The sequence below is a fragment of the Corvus kubaryi genome, unplaced genomic scaffold, assembly GCF_017639235.1.
Source record: "Corvus kubaryi isolate FWS band 111438036 unplaced genomic scaffold, C.kubaryi_AGA036_p1.0 69, whole genome shotgun sequence".
NCBI classification, from domain to species: Eukaryota; Metazoa; Chordata; class Aves; order Passeriformes; family Corvidae; genus Corvus; species Corvus kubaryi.
In genome coordinates this window covers 10,429,633-10,445,662 of record NW_024582057.1, presented here as the reverse complement: position 1 = coordinate 10,445,662, position 16,030 = coordinate 10,429,633, and the positions used below count along the sequence as shown (strand labels likewise).

The window sequence follows — 16,030 nt, the reverse complement described above, 5'->3', positions numbered from 1 at the left end:
ATAACAACAATGGTTAGTATTAATATGATATAGTAATATGGCTGAAACATGACAGGCAAAGAAGAAAACATCTTCCCTGAAATCACCATTGCAGCAATTCAGGTCACTTACTGGCCCTCACAGCTGTGACAACACTGCTGAAAACCAGATTTTTCAAGGATATCATAAAAGACTAAGTACTTGGTGTACATGTATTATCCAACAATCTGCTTCAAGCCTAATGGATATTTATATTTAATTCCACGTACCTACTAAAACTTTGTTTCTTTTAATAGCACATTGCTTCAAGAATGGTTCTTGCTCATTTAAAAATAATCTTTCCTTATTAACAATGCAGTAGTTCCCAAAGTATTCCACTTGGATAAGACTAGTAATCTGGCTGCAATGCTGCCCACTACTATAAAGTGGCTAAGGGACTAAACACTTGGAATTTAGGAATGAACATGCAAAAAAGTAAACTTCATATTAAATTGCATATGCTTTGAGTTAGTATTATTGAAAAAGGAATGTTCAGACAGCAGTAACTTGGCAGAATAAAGAAGGAAATAATTCCAAAAACTAACATCTTGTCATTCCCTTTACGAAGTTAACTCATGGAAGTTGTGTAGCTCAAAGAAAAGGTTCAGGGACAAAACACTGAGCCTGCTGCTTTGAAATTGTGGCAGCTCATGTAACAGATCTGAAGATATGCTCTGGGCTGCCTGAACCCCCCACATTTCAGAAGGCATGACATGTTTTTTTCTTTTCATCATCTCTCACATACACATGCTCACACACATATGTACTTCTTATGCAGAACCAGGGATGAGAGAAATACAGACAGCACTTCCCACCTCTGCTCACATTTTCTTCCACTTGGTGACCTACCAGCATCTTTGCTTGCTACAAGGTAGTTCTTCCCCTTCATTCACTCATGTACTTTCAGCACAGGTGACAATGCTTTATTTCTACAGATTTTGAAATAGAAAGTCCCCAACTCCACAGACAAGGTAAAAGCAGAGACAGCAAAAGTCCCAATTTTCCAGCAGTAGACAAGCTAATACATGGTTTAACTTTTTTCTAGATAGGCATGATAATGCTGAATGGCTGAAACTTAAAAACTCAAATCATTTAGTGAAAAAAATACCCATTATACCTCTTCCCTGGCCACTACTCACCACTGCTCCTAGCATTCACACCTTGATGGTGTTGGTTGGTGATGCAAAAGACCAACAGTTTTACTGCTAAGAAAAGAAACTGCTCTGGAGTAAGTGTGAAGTCCACTACTAGAAGACGATGTAGTAAACTCAAATTGATGTGGCAGACAGCACTTCATAAAAACAGTAACAGCAGCAGCAGTAGGTATGAGCAAGCCCATATGGGCTGGCAAGCCCCGTAGCAAGGAGTCCTCACATTTCTGTACTACTTTTGCAGTAGTGGACTGCAAAAACCCTAAGAGCTTCAGATGACTGATTATCTGGGCTTGCTCTGATATTCAAGCCAGGTCAATTCTACCACCACATGAAAGTAGTCTTATTTAATACCGCCTCTTTTTTTCAGTCTAGGAAATTAATTCTTATGATCAAGTAATTATCTTGATATAAGGAAACAGGGAAAGTTAATGAAAATTGGTTCTAAGCACACAAGGATATGACTTTCAACACTTTTTTAGCAGGATTACTTTTTCACAGCCTTAAACTAAATCATTCCTTTAAGCAATTAGACACACACTGTAGCGAGCACAAGGAAGGCAGCAGGGTCATGCAGACAGGAAGGGTGGAACAAAGAGGAAGTGGCAGTCTCCTGTTAGATCCATTCAGGACATCTCTTTTAATCACTCCTTAAAAAGTTTCGTCAGTAGCTTAGAATTAGAAGACAAGAAGTTAATGAACTACTACTCTTAAACTGAGCATCCAGGAAGCAGTTTAAATTAGCGACTGCCAGGCTTCAGAATTGATACCACGCTGATGTGAATGGAGAAAGTTCACTCCCCTCTCAGTTACCGGCCATCTGTAGTGTTCAGGGGACAATATGGACTCAATTTACACTGTCCCAGTTTTAGTAGCTTTCCTGACAAGGGATACCAGCCAAGCTCACACATTTCTGCACAGTGTAGCTCTTCAAAGTTTGTTACTTCAAAGGCAGAGGGAAGGCAGCACTCAAGCCACCACAGTTGTCATTGTTCTTCTTGTTCTTTTTTCAGTGTTACCTAGAGCTGCCTCCAGAAGCAAAACCTTGTGGCTCAGTAGAGTTTTGGACTTACCGCAGGTAAGGTGCCCGGGGTGTGCCATTGCTGTTTAACTCATACAGAGAATCTGCTCGCAGACCATCAGCAACAAAAAGCACAAGACGTTTGGCCGGAGGCGGCAGTGGAGTCTGTTGAGGAGTCATTCCATGGACGAGGGGAGAGCTGAAGTAGATGTCAAAAATGGAGACCAAGAACACACAATGCACAAGGAGCCCTGCAAGTATGAAAACTGGTATATCCATGGCAGCAGCCGGCTGGCAAAGGCAAAGTCCAACACTAAGAGAGAGCAAGAAACCTAAAGTTAGGCAGATGGGACATCAGAATCAATATTTATTTCATTTGTTATGGAATGGCAGTACAAAAATCACAGTCATCACTCAGAATCCAGAATCAATTTCTGTTTCCAACAAGCTTTTTCCCCCAGAACTTCTGGTCAGAGCCACTGCATGACTAATTCAGAGTTTCAGATAATCATTATGTCTCAGCAACTCATCTCCGGTGTTTAGGGGTTTATTAGATGGCTTCAAAAGATCACTGAATCAAGCCATTTGTTTTGTGAGCTACATCAGCGACAGAAGACTCAGACAATGCAATGTCTCCGTGAACACACTACCCTCTACTGGCTGGTTGCACGACAGAGTTGAAGTCTGTTCAGGCAAATGCAAGCCAGACAGCTAAAGAAAGCCATCCTATAACAAACATCCATCCAACACTGCTTTTTTTTCTTCTCCAAGTTTGCCATCAAATTTGGGCTCATTATACTCTGCCTAGAAACTGAAACCTTCTTTTAAAAGAGCAAAGATGCTGTGCTGAGCACAGAATGCTATTCCCTTTCTAAAACAAGTGACAGAAGCGCAACAGCTGGAGAATCATGTTTCACAAATAATTATATTCCCTTTTTGAATGCTTTTTTCCCCCCGCCCTGTCATCCTCTGATGCCATGTTAGAGATACAAATATGCTTAATAACAGGTATGCTGGAAAATGTCCGTTTTTGCCAAGTGTGCTGTGGGGATCGTGTGATGACTCCTGGAGATAAATATGAATATTGGCTGAGGTAAGTGTGGGACCTGAGCCTGCATGAGGCTCAGTTCTGACAAAAGACTTAGTGCTGTCCAAGTTTCTAACTTAGTTATTGAAATATTAGCTAATTATCCACCTTAACCAAACACCATCTCCATTCATCAATTAAGAAACAGATGTTCTTAACAGCCTGGAAGGTTCAGACTACCTACATAACTACGCAGCTCTCTCTAAAAGAAACAGGTTGTTTAAGAATCTAGTTAGTGCTTCTAAATGACTATATATATATATATATATTATATTTATCTTGTTACTTTCAGAATTCCAGTAGCTGAACAGACACAGGCAGCTACCATATGGTAAACCTACCACTCTTATCAAGTAAGGATAAAAGGCTTCACTACCACATAACCTTAACTCTGATCAAAACTTTGAAAGGTGTTTTTTAAAATAAAAAACTTAAAGGGCCAGGAAAACCAGAGGAAGAAAAAGAAACACACTAAAAAAAAAATATTTAAAAGATAATACATATTATTACTTACTAATCCAAAGAAAATTCAGATCTGCATGCAACTTAACCATAACTTCCAATTCCACCCATTTTCCTTACTGAAACACAGATACAACAACTCCAACTCTAATCTGAAACATTACTATAGCAATTTCTCATTTTAGAGATTTGGAGAGAAAACCACATTAAAAAACGGAGATAACAAAATACAACATCTCAAAGAGACATGTAGCAGTCACATTTAAATGAACAAACAAACACTTTTTGTTAGTCGGGAACTTACATGCTTTTACGTCTACAAGTGAGATTCCAAGAGATTTGGCATATCTGTAAACATCAGTTTGCTTATTTTTTATTTTTAAGTATTCAGAGTTCCTGCATCAATTTAATATATGAAATCACAATCACAGAAATACCACTAAATTCAGTGCCAGAGCTCATTTTATTCAGTTTTATTTCCCATAGGGCTTTTTCTTTTGATGCAGTTGTGCTTGATAAGAGAATCCGAACTACTCACGCCTTAAACTGATGAGACGAAACACCCTACTAAACAAAGCAGTTACTTCTATCAGATACTTGTTGCATGCTCCCAGTGCTACAAAAAATTCTATAGCTTAGCATATTCTACGTTGTTCTAATTAAAGTATTAGTAACCTAATCTGTTTTCCGCACTAGCTAATTCTCTTTGCTTTAATTCTCCCCAGGCCTCAGTCTTTGCTCACAGAAAAAAAGAGCTCAATCAACACAATTCAAATGTAATGCTTAGACTGTAGTATCTATAGAATTAGTGAGAAAAGAAAAAAAGAAAAAGATACTTTCTTTTGCAACCCCAGTTTGACTACATTACACTAAACTATTTATCTGGGCCCAACACATCCAACTGCTCAACATCATCACATGGTTTCCAGACAGGCAGCTCCCAAAGCACCGGCTCCTGCCACATCCCTCACAGCCGCTCCTTCTGCCTGTACCTTAGCTTACACTGCTCCTTGAATGCAGGACTTTGTGTGTCACCACTGTGACACAACATTGTGAAAAGTATTCTGTCCTCAAGCTTACAAATACTTTCTCACAGGTACAGAGGCTTTGGAAAGCTCCTAATTGCACTCAGCTGAATGCAAATTTCTCTATAGAGCCTGGTGCTTGACTGTTCAAGACAAAAACACGGAAGGCATGGAAATAACAAGGATAACAATTTCAATAACAATTTCTTCCTCACAAGAAAAAAAATAACCAGGATAAAAGGAAAAAGTGGATTAAGCACTAGCTTATAGGAAAAACCAAAAGCCACAGCCTGTCGAGAGAAGAAAAATTGAAAGGTATTAAGCACACACACTTTTGAGGATGAGGAGCCATATCTAAGTATTTATGACTAGTGCCAAAATATCTCTGCCCTCAGGTGCTTGGCCATCAAAAATGTGGATAAACAAACTGTCACTTGAAAATACATCTTACATCTTTCTGTCAAGAAAACTTAAGCCAAGGATATCTCAATATTTTTGTGTCCTATGATATTTTTGCAGGCAACCCCTTAGCAAGTGATTTAGTGCAGCACCTTCCACAGCCCTTATTTTCACAGGGCAAAACACAAGCTTTGCTCAAATTCTGACTGCATTACTCTGCTTTATTCTGTTAAGTCATTGCCTATCACACCAAGAAGAAAGAAAGAAGCTCTCAGTCTTGTAGATAAGAGAAGCATCTTGCAGCCTATTTGCCACATGTCATTTCTTACTGCCCACCCAAACACATCACTTGTTACAAAAGAATCCTAATACAGTTCAGACAGCCAAATCAGCTCCTTTACAGCCTCAGCCCAACAAGTAAGCAATATCAGACTCCAATTTCTTCCTTTCTTTCTACATTTTTCACCTTCTGTCACCATCTCCTAAACCAAATACAGAACCAATGATGATACTGTCCAACCCCCAGAGTGTCAGACCTTAAACTATTCCAATAAAATATTTTTGTTCAAACAATTTGGAGTCAAAAACACAAGCTGGGGTGTATTCTTAAACAAAGACCCTTCTCAGATCCTTAACAGGAAAGTACTAAAGATCCACCAGGCTACTCACTGCCCGTTAAATTCGAGTTGTTCACATGAACAAACGGAGCAAGTAGAAAATGAGCAGTGCCCAGGTGATGCCAGGGGCTCCAGAAGACTTCAGAGCTTCTCACTTCATTGGATGCTGTACACAAGCAGAGAAGAGAGTGAGAAGATGCAGGGGAGCTATCAATCTGAGAGACAGCAAGGCAGAACCAGCAGACACCTTTCTTAAAGTCTAGGAGATTAAAGAAAGAAAAGTAGCAAGGACCTTCTGACTGCAATTAATTACTTTTCCAGAATAAAGTGACACGTGCAGATCAGAGAAGGATTTTTTTGGTGGTTCTTTCCCCTCACTCTGAATTCTCAGGGAGAAGGTTAAGCTCCCAGCTGGTGGCAAATGGGATGAAAAGACTCTTTCTTTCTTTGTATTCACACATATCAAAACAATACCAAAAAATTGTGCTATTAGCTACAAGTTCCTCACCAGCAGCCATGTCAGTGCAAAGACTAAAACACCCAGACTGTGAGGGTGGCAGGGGAGCAAGACAGCTGCAATGTGTCACGCAAGCCCAAACCTTCTTCCCATGAGCTTTTCCCTCTTTTCAAGTTCATCTGTAATTTGCTGACAAGACTGCTTTTTTTAAAACCTTCTTTTTGACTCATGCCATAGAAGCTACATCCACAGCACACCAGGCTGGACCAGGTCCCTCAACAGTTAACAGGAAAGCTGACATAATTAAATGCAGCACTCATTTTCCCCAAGTAATCTACATCTAAGTTGCATTGCCTCTGAAGTTACAATCTCTCAGCATTATTTATAAGGCAACGAAAACCATACCTCTACTGCAACACAATATAGTTCTTCATTAGAAATGTAACATTTCCCTTTTATATTTTTCTTTCTCCAAATATGCAATAAAACATGCACAAAATACTGCATGGAATATGCCCCATTGGCAGGAATATTTTCTTAAGGACAACGAAGTGTCAAAACAAGGAGCTCAAGGTACATTAGTCATTTCTTTTAGAGGGACCATGCTTCACTAATACTGTCAAGTCTGTTGATTAAGATGAATAAAATCCATTGGAAATGCATTTTCAATAAGCATCAATGGCCTTGGTAAGTATCTTTTACAGAAAAAAGAAATAGACAAGAATGTCTGCTGTGCTTCTGACTGACTAATATTTTTCAACTAAACAGTGTTGTGTATTTTGTAATTTAACTGTCAAAGTGGTGACTGTACAATTTGTCCACACATAAAAAATTATCCTTTTTCTTAGGGCAGAGAAGCAAATAGAAGTTGGGTGGTCTGACAGTACTTTGAATGGTATGGCAGCTATACAACATCTAAGATGGTGTTAGCAGTCCGTACCCTATTCTTTTATTAATTCAGATTTTTTAAAGAGCTACACTAGTCAGGAAATGCACTCAAATCTTTCCTGCTGTCACAGCCCATGCACCTATTGACTGCACAAGGCTGGAATTTATACAAGAGACTTACCAGCCAATTCTAACTCCCATATCTTCACCCACTACTTAAACATAGAAAACCCCAAATCCTCATCTTGACTTCATCATGTATGAAGTGGGAAAATAATAAATTCCCTTTTCGTCTCTCCCAAATTTTCATTTTCTTTCTCTGCTGAAGTATAACATACTCTGCCAGACAATGAAACTGCAAAAACAGTATTTCCACTTGCTCTGGCACTGAAGTGGCTTTTGTAATTCAAACCACCTGCTTAAAATTATTTTATGTTCAACTTGTTCACTGAGTATCAGGGATTGTAATAACAAATGACAACTATTTTAAATTTTAAATGGGGTTCAGTAAAGCACATCCAAACCTGAGGCAAAGAGCTCAAAGAATATTTAATTTTCTTTTTAACATCACTTGATAATCAAAATTACTCTGCCTGCCTAGAAAAGTCTCTTTTGCCAGAATTTTTCAGGAAGAAATGTGACTATGGCCTGCAAAGCACCAATGAAACATCAAGTGTCCCAATACTTGAACATACTGCAAATCAGTCACCCCAGTGTCAGTCTATGCAATTTTCTGTGAATGATCCTTTAACATGGGAAACTGTATCCACAAGTCTCCCAGGAAAAAACCCATACCTGAGAACAACACTGAAAACGGGACAGCAGCGATAAAGAGAACAAGAGCACTTCTTTAAGAAACAATGACTGCTTTGAGGCGTGAAAGAGAAAACAAGAGCACCACCCTTCGGTACCAGTTGTTAGCCAAGTGGAGGCAAAACAGAGCAGAAATTCAGCATTACATCCACTCAGTATGCAGGCAGCTAGAAATTCAGAACAAACAAAACCCAACAACAAGAAACCTTGAGTGATCGTGCTGTGAATTATTTCACTGGGTCACAGCACTTGGAGTACCTATGCCTGTTCTCTGGAGGTATCTGCAAATCCTCTCACATATTTCTTGATTTCCAAGTCAGCAATACTCTGACAGCAGGTCTTCTTCAAACATTGCTGTTATACAGCTTAACATCATATTTTCATCTCAATAGGGATTGTTTAATTCTTTTTTGTGCTACCACAATTAGCAGATTCCCTCAGACTTCTGCATTCTTGAACAAAACAAAAAAGTAGGGTTTTTTTCCTGTCACTGTTTTTTTTCTTAACCTGCTTGGAGATTTTGTAGACAGATTCTTCACATTAAAAGTTTTATGGGACACTTTTAGGGAAAGAACATCAGCCTGACAGTGTCTGACAAAACACATCCCACCATCCCAGTTTCCACAGGTCAGGGTCAAGGGACAAGTGGCACTTAAAGAGACCACAAACACATGGAAGAGAGCTTGCCACAGCAGTCTTTGCTCTAACTGGAGCCCTTCCTCACAAACCAAGGCTGAAGGCTCCCTGAGGTATTTTTAAAGCCATTTGGAATAGAACTATGCAATAAAGCACACGTACCAATACAAGCACGACAGTTCTGCCCTTTAACAACAAAAGGGGCAAGGATCATACTTTAAAGTCATACAACAAATATTAATGTAGAACGCACAGGGATGAGTATGGAAAAAAAACAACTTTCAGCTGCAGTCCTGCAAAACTAGTTTGCAAATGTATTATACATACACACAGAGGGGAAAAAAAACACCCTTTAACAAAAAAAAAAACCCCAAACAGTGTTTGAAGTATGTTCTGTAGAAGCTACTATGAATAAAGTTTAAAAAAGTTGGCACTAGTTGTTTTTCTTCTATTAAGTCACATTTGCTTATTGATAGCAACCATTACAAATAAACAGGAATTATGTCAAATAGTAGCAAGCACATCTGCTGAATCTTATATAGAAGCCTCTGAATGCAAATTTACCTATAGCTTCAGTTTGAAGGAAGAAAAAAAAAAAAAAAAAGGACCGCAACCTTCTAAGCATAGAGTACCACTTTCATAAAAGGCATACAGGAGTCAAATAACCAATCTGTAGTTTCCCACCTTTCAAAACTTGGGGTTTTTTTGGTTTTTTCCCTCTTACTTAGAAAAAAAAAAAAAAAAAAAAAGAACGGACTTCAGAACTTTTTGAGCTCAAAAGTACGACTTAGTTGTGCTAGCCAGTTGACTATAATGTGTAGCTGAATACTATTCAACTAGCTAGCAACATCTATACTTTATATATCTTTACCTGCCAAACTTCCACTCCCAACAAAGCTGACACAGAAGCATGCTAAGCTCCCCCCTGAGAACAAAAACCCATTTAAGACCTGAGGCGAGCACACAGCAGAAAGCAATCCCAATGGGAGGTGCACTACACGCCCCACCCAGGGGTGGGCACAGCTCGGAGGCTGCGGAGGGAGCGGGGGCCGGTGCCCGCCCACCACCCGGCGCTCTCCAGGGTCCTGCGCCGCTCTCGGCACCACGGCAGAGCCGGAACCTGGGAAATCCCAGCCCGCAAGCACACCGTCGGGAAGTACTGCTTCCTCATAAGGAAATACGCACAAGAGGGGGAAAAAAAATCCCAATTCCTTTGTTAGCAAAACAAACTTTTTAAAAGAATTGCAAGAGTCAAGCTGTAAAGTGTAGAAAAATGCCAAAAAGGATGGATTATACCCACTTTCAAAGAGCATCAAGTAGTAATATAAGCATACACAGTACTTGTCCAAGGATACGTTGAGGTCCAGTAAGAAATCTTCATGCAAAGGAATCACCTTCTCTTTAACTCTTCCACCAGCAGCCATACTTGCTAGCTGTTCACATAGGAAGCATTTCCTTAAGCTCCCACAGGACACAAAACTCACTGAACTAAAAATTACTGTGGCCTGAAATACTGACATTCACTTTAGAACAAAGTTCTCTTTGCTCCTACATCAGCCTCGACTAACCAAGTAGTTAACATTCATTAGCATTTATGATATATCAACTTGCAAACACCCTCCACTGAAGCCCTGTGAGCTTATATTCGGTTTTATGACAAAGCCAAGCCGCTTTTCATTTGTATAAGACACCTTTATTTTTCAGCTGCTGATTCACTCTAATAATTAACGGAGACAGAACATTATTCCTGAAAACAATCAGTATCCTGCTTCTTTGCAATATGGGGAACTGCTGATTTAAAATGAAACCTCCCCAGCACTCAAACTCTTTCAGCAAATGAACAGCAGTAGATTCACTGTAAAGAAAAAAAGAGCTCAGAAAACAAACCAAAAACCACTAGAGAGAGACACAGAAACCTAGAGAATACAGATGGGCAACAACTCCCTGGTTCTCATATTTGAGGTGATCTGTGTATCACTTATTCACTTGTACCCTGCCACCTATAGAAACTTGCTTGTGACTAAAAGCATATTTTCCAAAATACTTGGGACCAGCAAGGCAGATATATTTTATAAGGTATTTTATACAAAAACAGCTGTCATGGGGGTAATAGTTAAAAGAAAAAGAGGTTTTCACAGTTACAAATACTGCAAGAAAAACCAAGCCAGTACAGCTGCAGAGAGCTGTCCTGTCCTCCTCTGCTCCTTCCCACTTATTCCGAAGCCAAATCTCTTCCTTGGGCTGGCACAGCCATGTGTACAACTGCATCATTAAGCACTCTAGAGAATTAATTCCACTGAAAATACCCTCAAGGGGAAAAAAAAGAAACCAAGCAGAAGGAAGAATAAAGACGACTTTGCTATAGTTTCGTTCCCTGAATTCCCAACACAAACCTCTGTGTTGGCAGCAGGAAAGGATGCCATCTCCTCCTAACAAAAGGCCTAACTCAGCATGTTCAAAGCCTGTCCTCAGACTCCTTCGTTCTTTGAAGCCTGCATCTCACATCAGTTGCAGTCAGCAGGCCATATAAGGAAAAAAACGGGGAATTTTTTTCAAAACTGTGCAAATACTAAATTGAAGAGGAATAACGTGAAACGGACAACAAAAGCACAGAGCAGCTTCCCTTCCCTACCTCCACTGCCCCTCACGATGGTGAGGCAGGGTAAGGCACCCATCTCAGAGCCATCTGTTACCCTCTGCAAGACCTTTCTGGGCAGCCTACAGTCCAGACAATGGGTTCCATCTTCCAGGCTAAGGTGAACAAGGCACAAGTAATTCAATACTCAAGTGTCTGCAGTGTCATAAAAGGTCACATCTTTGATTCATAACTTACACTTCTTCACTCAACTGTAACAGCAATTTTTGCTTATATATTCATTCTCACAAAACCATAAATATACACATAATAAAGCGTGAACAAGTTTTCTAAAATACTCCTTAGGCTCTCAGTGTGTTCGGTCTCTTTTTTGATGGTAGGCTTCCAAATACCCACTGTTTACAGTAACACTTCAAAACAGCAGTTTTGGAGGTAGAAAAACACAGCCAAACTTGAATTCAAAGGGATTTTGGGGGGTTGTTTTGTTTAATTCAGATAAAATCTGAATTAAACAAAATTTAATTCAGATGAAATATGATTTCATGGGTCATTATCACATTTTTGGTGAGGCTGAAAATATTTCCAAGAGCCCCTTCACACTGCTGTACTACCTTTACTTAAAATCCCAATTTAACAAACCCTTTATAAAGTAAATTTTTCTGGGTAAAGCTAGGTCTGAATGTAACACACAAGTAACCATTAACTACTGATACAGGCTATTCTCATTAAAAAACATTCACTTGAAACTGGGATGGACAGATACAATTTCAGAGACATGCAGAGGTCTTTAGGCAGAAGCTACCAACATTATGAGTCTCAACATTTGCATTATTTGGCTCCTGCAGAATATCAAAGTATTTTAGAGCCTAGAGTTTACAAAGCACTGAAATTCATTTCTTAAGGTCTGAAAGCAAACATAAAAATCATAACTACCTTCAAGCTTCTTTTGAAAGGAGGCAAAAGCTAGTCTTCAATAAACATATATAGACAAAGATTCTTTCGGGCAGCTCAGTTTTAGAAGAAAACTTAAGCAAGAGTTGGTAGAACTCACAGACGAGCATTATTTTAAAGTAGAAATCAGATTTGCTTCAGATATTTCTCCATTATTTTGCTCCCTGTGCCTTAATTGGGATCCCAAGCAGATGAAAAAAAGCTACCCTACTTCCTTGTAGGACTCACTAGAACACAGTAATTCATATACATCAAGTATTCAGCACAGAAAAAACTCCAGTATGTACCTAACAGAATTAACTTCTTTGAATGAAATTAACCTCATCTGTGGAAGCTGAAACAGAAGCCCCCTTAAATCTTGACTTAAACTGTGTGTTCACTGGCTGTGAGAATGGCTGATGCTCTACCAGAGTACTGCAGAAAGAAAGCACACTTTACACACCCACAACCCCACCAAACAGAAGAGGGAACCTGAAACTGGTCATATGTTTAAGTTCATTAAACTCTGAGGCACTAGCTCAAGAGTCAACACTCCTACCAAAATCAACAGATTAAAAGCAAAGCCTGTTTTTTTCTACTCATTTTTCATCTCGAGAACCATAAATTTAAAAGTTCATGAAACAAAACATGCATAGACTGAAAAAAATTGTTTACACCACCTCCTCCAAAAAAAATCTTCAGATATTTTTTATACAAGCCCATGTATTTTGGACACTTAGCTTTCCAAGATGTATTTAGATATACTGTTCTTCATAGAACTCAAATCCTTTAAAAGTTAGAAGGAGACAGCAACTCCGGTAAGAGACAAAGCAGCTTTATGAACAATCTGCCTCTCTCAGAATGACTACTGAATAATTAACTTGTAGCTGTCTGCCTCAAGTAGACCTATATAATGCTCCATTTCCAGAACTCATGCACCTTTTTCTGCCTCACACATCCTCTGAGGCACTACACTATCAGGCTTTCTTCTCCAGTTTCTCAAAACAATATCCCTTTGGCATATAAGAAACTGTTTTAAGCATATTGTTAAAAGCACGTTTTTCTACCTACACTCTTCAGTCCTGGAATACACATTTCAGCGGAGTTAGTTTTTTCCTAGCCATCCAAAAACAATTTTGGAGCAACTGAGCGACATCTGTAAATATTTAGTTTTACAAACCCAAATAAACCTCTTCCAAAGCACTGAAACAGTGAAATGCTTTTACATTGATTTTCGGTGTGGAAGAGTGAAAACAAGTCAGTCCTTACTGCCAGAGCGCAGAGAAGTCGGCAGAAAGGCGTTTCTGAAGAGAAAGGCAGGAGGGAGCGCTCCGAGTCCCCCCGGGCCGCACGCCCTGCTGGCACCGCGGATCGCCACCAGAGGCCGCTGCAGGACCCCGGCACGGCTTTCCCTCCTGCCCAGAAGAGGAGGCAGAGCACCAGAGCCAGCTCCTAGCAAGTTCACTCTGAACACGCTCCAACTCGCCAGAAAGGAAAGGAAAAAGCAGAAGGTTTCTTTAAAGGTTTTCAATTCCACCGGAGCAGCAACACTAAAATGTTTTTGTCCCTATTTTTATTGTGATCCCACCACATACAACTATTTTACTTTATGCTACCACCAGTTCATGCTCTGCCACTCAGGCTCTTTTTGTGTATCAAGAACATAAAACAGTAAAGCAGTAATAAAATACAAAGTTTATTATAGGACAGAATGCTAAATTGATTGTAAAATTCATGGGAAAATTATGCAAATCCAAAACTGGAAAGCAGAGTCTTTTACAGCACACCACCATGTGAATGGAAGAGTTCGGAGTGAGTACTCAAGAGTGCTTTTACATCTCCATGTCACTGCTAAACAGTCACATTATTCTATCACCAGGAGTTCAGCCCCAATACACAAGCCCTAGTGAATCAGCTTTACACAGAACTTCCATTAGTGGGAATGGAACGATATTTTCAAGAAAACAAAATAGAAATCAATGCTGGCCCTGTTTCAGTGAGCTGAACTTCCTTCAGTAGCAAACACTACCGGCTGCTACACTCCGGCTTCAAGTTTTTTGCCAGGTAACACATAAAGTAACCATTTTGCATCATCTTTTTAAAAGTGGTAACTTCACACTTCCAGATGCACAATTTCATGGACTCACAGAATTGCTATGGTTGGAAAAGACCTAGAAGGTCATCAACCATTAACCCAGCACTGCGAAGTCCACTGCTAAACCACATTCCCAAGTGCCACATTCACATGTCTTCTGAATGTTTCTAGGGATCGTGATCCCACCACTTTCCTGGGCAGCCTGTTCCAATGCCTGATCACCCTTCCAGTGAATAAATTTTTACTTACATCCAATCTTACGGATATTAGGAAAAAATTCAATGGCACAACTTGAGGTCATTTTCTTTTCCTCCTATCACTTGTTACCTGGGAGAAGAGGCCAACCTCAACCTTGCTACAGCCTCCTTTCAGGCAGTTGTAGGGAACAGTAAGGTCCCCCCTGAACCTCCTTTTCTGCAGGCTAAACAACCCCAGCTCCCTCAGCCAGTCCTCATATAACTTGTGCTCCAGACCCTTCACCAGCTCCACTGCTCTTCTCTGGACACACTCCAACACCTCAATGTCCTTCTTGTAGTGAGGTGCCCAAAAGCAGACACAGGATTCCAGGTGCAGCCTCACCAATGCCAAGTACAGGGGGATGATCACTGTCCTGGTCCTGTTTACCACACTATTTCTGATACAAGCCAGGATGTCATAGGCCTTCTTGGCCACCTGAGCACACCGCTAGCTCATCTTCAGGCAACTGTTGACCACCACTCCCAGGTCCTTTTCTACTGGGCCAGTTTCCAGACACTTTTCCCTCAGCCTGTAGTGCTGCCTGATGCAGCTTGTCCAGGTCCCTCTGCAGAGCCTCCTCACCATCCAGCAGATGAGCCCTCTAACCCTCGCTGTTCCCTTTTTCTGACTCAAGGGCTGTGCATCCTGAGGGTAACTCATGTTGTTAAACAGTGAGAAAAAGAAGACATTTTGTACCACAGCCTTTTCTTCATCCTTTACCACTGTTTCCCCCTGCATTCCATAAAGGATAAACACTCTCCTTAGCTCTCCTTTTGCTGCTGATGTATCCATAAATACATTTTGTTGTCTTTTACAGCAGTAGCCAGATTAAGTTCTGGATGGGTTTTAGCCCTTCTCATTTTCTCTCTGCATGACCGCACAACATCCCTGTAGTCCTCCTGAGCTGCCTGACCCTTCTTCCAAAGGCCATAAACTTACTACCCATCTGTGCCCTCCCTAATTCCAGCAACACCTGATGCTGGGAGATGGCTCACACGCCCACTGGGAATGCCGAGTTACAGAACCACTTAGGTTGGGAAAGGCCTCAGAGATGATGACACCCAACCCATGACCGAACACCCCCATGTCACCTAGACCACGGCACCGAGCGCCATGTCCAGTCTTTCCTTAAACACCTCCAGGGACAGTGACTCTACCACCTCCTTTGGCAGTCCAATGTCCATCTGCCCGGGGACCCTCGTAGGACGCTGCTTTCCCCGGGAAGCCCTACCCTGGCCCGCTCAACGCAACCCGGCGAGGGTCTGAGCCCCCAGACCGGGCTCTGAGGCCAAGCCAAGCCCCGCATCCCTCCCGTCCCAGCAGCGCCCTGAGGCTATACGGGCTGGCGGCCGCCGTGGAGGCCGCGGAGCGGACCAAGCTTTGCGGAAGCGGGGAGGCGCCGCCCGTGCCCAGCCCCTGCCCCGGGGGCAGCCTTGGGATCCACCGCCCCCTCCCCACGGGAAGCGCTCGGCGCGCACGCGCCAGGACTCACTCCTCTTCCCCCGCCGCGGCCCACGGCCACTTCCGCTTCCGCTTCCGCGCGCCGGCCGCGCCCCGGCCACGCCCCAGCGCGGGTGCGTCACGGAGCCCCGCCCCCT

At 41.3% G+C, this 16,030-nt stretch overlaps 1 protein-coding gene across 1 annotated transcript in view; it reads right to left on the bottom strand.

Moving 5' to 3' along the window:
- The window catches only part of PIGN (phosphatidylinositol glycan anchor biosynthesis class N), a 105,471-nt gene extending 89,482 nt beyond the window's left edge, over positions 1-15,989 (bottom strand). The window contains exons 1-2 of the mRNA XM_042049014.1: positions 15,925-15,989; positions 2,243-2,503 (exon numbers count right to left, since the gene is read on the bottom strand). Of these exons, the coding sequence (XP_041904948.1) occupies positions 2,243-2,469 (227 nt within the window). The 5' untranslated portion in view covers positions 2,470-2,503; positions 15,925-15,989. The remainder of the gene's footprint in view (positions 1-2,242; positions 2,504-15,924) is intronic.
- Positions 15,990-16,030: the final 41 nt, after the last annotated feature.